The sequence below is a fragment of the Nothoprocta perdicaria genome, unplaced genomic scaffold (assembly GCF_003342845.1).
Source record: "Nothoprocta perdicaria isolate Ctin4 unplaced genomic scaffold, notPer1 scaffold_359, whole genome shotgun sequence".
Taxonomy (NCBI): domain Eukaryota; kingdom Metazoa; phylum Chordata; class Aves; order Tinamiformes; family Tinamidae; genus Nothoprocta; species Nothoprocta perdicaria.
The window spans coordinates 533651-538550 of NW_020455598.1; the positions used below are offsets into that span (position 1 = coordinate 533651).

Here is a 4900-nt window from a genome sequence, read left to right on the forward strand (position 1 = left end):
CCCCGGGGTGTCACCCACGGCGCTGGGGCTGCTGCCCCCCGACCCGCGCCCCGGGGTGTCACCCACAGCCCTGGGGCTGCTGCCACCCGACCCGCACCCCGGGGTGTCACCCACGGCGCTGGGGCTGCTGCCACCCGACCCGCGCCCCGGGGTGTCACCCACGGCCCTGGGGCTGCTGCCACATGCTCTGCTCCCCGGGGTGTCACCCACAGCTCTGGGGCTGCTGTCACCTAACCCACACCCTGGGGGTGTCACCCACAGCCCTGGGGCTGGTGCCACCCAACCCGTTCCCAGGGGTGTCACCAATGGCCCTGGGCAGCTCCCACTTACTCCGGCCCCCATGGGTGTCACCGATGGCCCTGGGGCTGGTGCCACCCACCCTGGTCCCCATGGGTGTCACCAATGGCCCTGGGCTGGTGCCACCCACCCTGGTCCCCATGGGTGTCACTGGCCCTGGGCCACGTGCAGAGCGGCCGCCTAGGACGGGGCTGGCTGCGCCCAGGGTCACCCCAGCCCCACGGCCACCCCGGTCCCCCCCTCCGCTCCAGCCCCAGCCACCCAGCCCCACATCCCGCTGCCCCACGGCCACCCCGGTCCCCCATGCCCCCCTCCAGCCCCCCAGCTCACGTGGCAACATGTGGGGGCTGAGCAGCAGGTTGGGGACCAGGGTGTCGCCGGGGGGGGGCCCCAGGGCGCCCAGCGGCTCCGGCGCCAGGGCCGGGCCGGGGGGCCCCCCCGCGAAGGGGTCGTCGCCGTCACCGTCACCGTCGTCCTCGGGCCACACGAGCGGCGGCAGCGGCTCCGGCACCTCTGTGGCCGGGGGCGTCAGCGGCCGGGGGGGCGCCCGGGACCCCCGTCCCGCCCCGCGCTCACCCGCGATGCTCAGGGACGTCAGCTCCTGCAGCTGTGGGGACACGGCGGGTCAGGGGACACGGGCGACATCAGGGGAAATGGGGACGCCAGGGGACACGGTGACGCCGGGACGGGCGCCCCCAGCCCCCCTCGGTACCTGGCTCACGTCGTCATCCCCGGTGTCGACAGCGTCGTCCTCGGCCGGGGCATCTGCGGGGGACACGGGGGACCATGGGGCACAGGGGACATGTGGGGTGCAGGGGCTGTGGTATCTCCATGGAGCGGAGATCCCCACGGAGCAGAGTGTCCCCATGGGGCACAGTGTCCCCAAGGATCGCAGGATCCCCACAGAACACAGTGTCCCCAAGGGTCACATTCCCACGGATCACAGTGTCCCCACGGATCACAGTGTCCCCAAAGGTTGCAGTGTCTCCAAGGGTCACAGATCCCCACGGATCACAGTGTCCCCCAGGGTTGCAGTGTCCCCATGGATCACAGTGTCCCCAAGGGTCACAGTGTCCCCATAGGTCACAGTGTCCCCATGGATCACAGTGTCCCCACAGATCACAGGGTCCCCAGGGGACACAGACCCGTCCCTGAGGCCCCTCCATCACACGTCCCTGCCCAAGAGCACACGGGTGACGCGCGGACCCCGCTGTGCAGGGACCTGCTGGGAACAGTGGGGACACAGTGGCCAGCCAAGGGCACACGGTACCGGTATCGGTCCTGGTCCCGGTACCAGCTCCGTGTGCCGCCCCACACAGCTTGTAGATGCGCTAGGGCCGCCGCGGCGTGCCGCAGTGTCGGTACCGGTATCGGTAGCGGTGCTGGTACCAGTACCTGCTCCGTGTGCCGTCCCGCAGAGCTCGTAGCCGCGGTAGGGCCGCCGCGGCGTGCCGCAGTGTCAGTCCCGGTATCGGTAGCGGTGCTGGTACCAGTACCTGCTCCGTGTGCCGCCCCACACAGCTTGTAGATGCGCTAGGGCCGCCGCGGCGTGCCGCAGTGTCGGTACCGGTATCGGTAGCGGTGCTGGTACCAGTACCTGCTCCGTGTGCCGTCCCGCAGAGCTCGTAGCCGCGGTAGGGCCGCCGCGGCGTGCYGCAGTGTCAGTCCCGGTATCGGTAGCGGTGCTGGTACCAGTACCTGCTCCGTGTGCCGTCCCGCAGAGCTCGTAGACGCGGTAGGGCCGCCGCGGCGCGTCGCGGCTGCCGTCGTAGCGCAGGCGGAAGTCGCGGCTCTTGTTGAGGGCGCAGCGCAGCGTCGCCTTCCACTTGGCCGGGTCGGGCTCGTCCAGCCCCGCCGTGAACTTGCCGGTCTCCTGGGCCCAGGCCTGGGGGGAGAGGATGAGGATGAGGATGGGGGGGTCACACAGGCCCCCAACACCCCCTCGACCGCGCGGGCGCCCCGTCACCTTGAAGATGGTGTCGCCGTGGGGCTGCTGCGGCGCGTGGCGCGTGGCGTGGCGCCAGGGGATGCAGAAGAGGCGGCGCTGCGGGTCGAGCCAGCGCAGCCCCGGGTAGCGCCCGCTGTCCACCTGCGCCACGAGCCAGGGCCGCAGCCGCACGCGCCGCGCCGGCGCGCTCATGGCCGCGGCGGCACCGGAGCGGCGCGGAGGGAGCCGCGACACCCGCGAGCGCAGCGGGACGCGCCGCTTCCGCGTGGGGAATGCACAGAGGAACCGATTCCCGAGCGGGAAAGGGCGGGGTGGCCGCCCCGGCTCATTAGCATACGCTTTGCATACATTTGCATGCAGCGCCCCACGGGGCGCGGGGAATTCCCGCGGAGGCGGGGCGCGCTGCCACGCCCCCTCCGAAGCCACGCCCCCCCTGCAGCTGCGATTGGCTGCGCTCGCTGCTCCTCGCCCCGCCCCTGGCTCCCCGCGCGCTGCAGCGATTGGCCCGCGCGCCCGCCCGCGCCATTGGCTGGCGGCAGGCAACGCCCCCTCCTCGCGCGTTGCCCGGCAACGCCGGGGCGCGCCCCGCCGGGCGCAATTAACAGGCCCGGATTAATTGGGGTTAATTAACGGGCACGGAGCGGGGCCTCCCCAACCCGCTGCCCCCTGCGGGGGTTTCACTGGGCTTGGCAACCGGGAGGCGCCACCGGCTGCTCCCACATCCCGCGGGAAGGGAGTGGGACTTGGAAACCGGGAAATTGGGATCGCGTGGAAGTTTTTCCCGGGGTAAAATCAGGGTGAAAAAGTGGGTGGAAATAAAGTAAGTGTAAAAATAAGTGTTAAAAGGGTGTAAAACGGGACTCTGCAGTTGACTGGGAATCCAGTTGCTTCATGTTAATATTTTTGGAAAGGCTCTGAAAAAAATGGATTAATAATAATAATTTAAAAAAAAAAGTAATGGTGGAAACAGTGTGAGAGCAGGAGGAAACGCCGGGAAACTCGGGAAGGGCTTCCAGTTGCTCCCCGGCTCTCCTTCCCGCCGGCTTTGCTGCATCAAAAAAATAAATTAATACATTAAAACTGGTTTAAACCTGGTTTAAAACCCAGCTGGAAGCTGGGGAAGAGCCTGGCTCTGCTGGGTGCATCCCAAGGCGCTGCCAGCAGGGAGCTCCTTGCTCCCATTTTCCATCCCCTCTCCTCCCGCCCGCGTGGGCGGCATTCCCAATTCCATTGTTTTCCGCACCCTCTCTTCCCGCCCACACGGGCAGCATTCCCGGCTCTCCCGATTCCATCCTCGGCTCTTCCAGAGCAGGGGTTGCCTCAATGCTTCTTAAATCACCCTGTTCCACAGGAGCCTTTCCAAGGAAAAACTAGTTTTTCTTTCATACAAAGCCCGAAAACACAAATTTTACAAGTTTAGGGGCACGAAGACGCCCCCCCCAAACCCTTTATTAAAATATCTTTAATTAAAAAACACAACTCTTGATTTTAAGAGCGGATTCGGGCCGGGCTCCAGGCCGCCCTGGGCCACTTACCGACAGCGGGATCCTTGTGGCATCGTCCCCAAGAGTCCGTCGTGTCCGCGGGACACTCGGCAATCGTCACTGCGGGGATTAAAAATAAACAACGACCCTTCCCCTTCCCCAGGACGGGGAAAAAGCTCCGCGACGCCTTGTGTCCGTGTGGGGATTCGTGTCCGTGTGGGGATTCGCGTCCGCGCGGGGGGTTTATTTATTAATTTTTTCATTTTTCCCCCCTGCAGTGGATGATTTAAGAGGCGGGCCGGGGCCGGGCACGCCAGCTGCCTCTCGAAACGTGTTTCGGGCTCCGCGGCGGGGGGAAAGGCATCGGCTTTCTGTAAATATGGAGCGCCAACATCTGCCAGAGATAGCGCAGCCGGCGGCGAACGTGCGCCGGGGGGCCGCTCGCCTGCCCTAATTTAGGCATTTACTTCAGGGCGGGATGAATCATGCCCTGGAAGTGCCGCTTTCTTTCCAGTGACTATAAAGGGAGCCCGGAGCCGCGAGGGGCCGCGGCCAAAGCGATTAAGGGCCCCTCGTCACCCGGCGCGCTCCTTGGCCGAGCCGCGTGTCACGTTTGTGCGGTGTCACCCGGCCGGGACAACGCGAGCCGCCCTCTTGTTAACGCTTTGCTGCAAAATTGGGATAATTTTACCTTTTTTTTTTCCTCCTTCCGTCGTTGGCTCGCTGACAAAGGGAGCTCCGCGCGCCGCCGCGGGGTTATTTTGGGAGCGCGGCCCCGCGCTGCGCCGTGACAGGGATTTTCGGGCGAGCACCTGACGCAGCCGCGACATGGCACGGCGGTGACACAAGCGACGCCAATATCCCGGTGACACAAGCGCGGCGGCCCTGCCGCGAGCACGGGGGGGACGGGGCGCTCGAGCCCCATGACTCAGGGGATGCCACAGACAACAGAGGGTATTAAGGAATATATCTGGCTTATCAAAAAGCGGTTATATGACGTCATTTAAGAGGCGCGTTGGGCGGCAGGGAGAGCCGCCCCCCTCTCCCCACAGGACCCAACATGGCGCCCTCCCCCACTCCCTTTTCCCGCCCTTTCCAACCTCCGCCGACCACGTGACCGCCGCGCGCCCCCTCCCCCCGCTTCCCCCCGCCCTTCCCGCCGCGCCTGCGC

The 4900-nt window shown here is 66.2% G+C and overlaps 1 protein-coding gene across 1 annotated transcript in view; it reads right to left on the minus strand.

Moving 5' to 3' along the window:
- IRF5 (interferon regulatory factor 5) overlaps positions 1-2437 on the minus strand; it is a 4251-nt gene extending 1814 nt beyond the window's left edge. The window contains exons 1-5 of the mRNA XM_026044336.1: positions 2264-2437; positions 1996-2182; positions 1010-1062; positions 874-904; positions 665-810 (exon numbers count right to left, since the gene is read on the minus strand). Coding sequence (XP_025900121.1) covers positions 665-810; positions 874-904; positions 1010-1062; positions 1996-2182; positions 2264-2437 — 591 coding nt within the window. The remainder of the gene's footprint in view (positions 1-664; positions 811-873; positions 905-1009; positions 1063-1995; positions 2183-2263) is intronic.
- Between the last annotated feature and the right edge of the window lie 2463 nt (positions 2438-4900).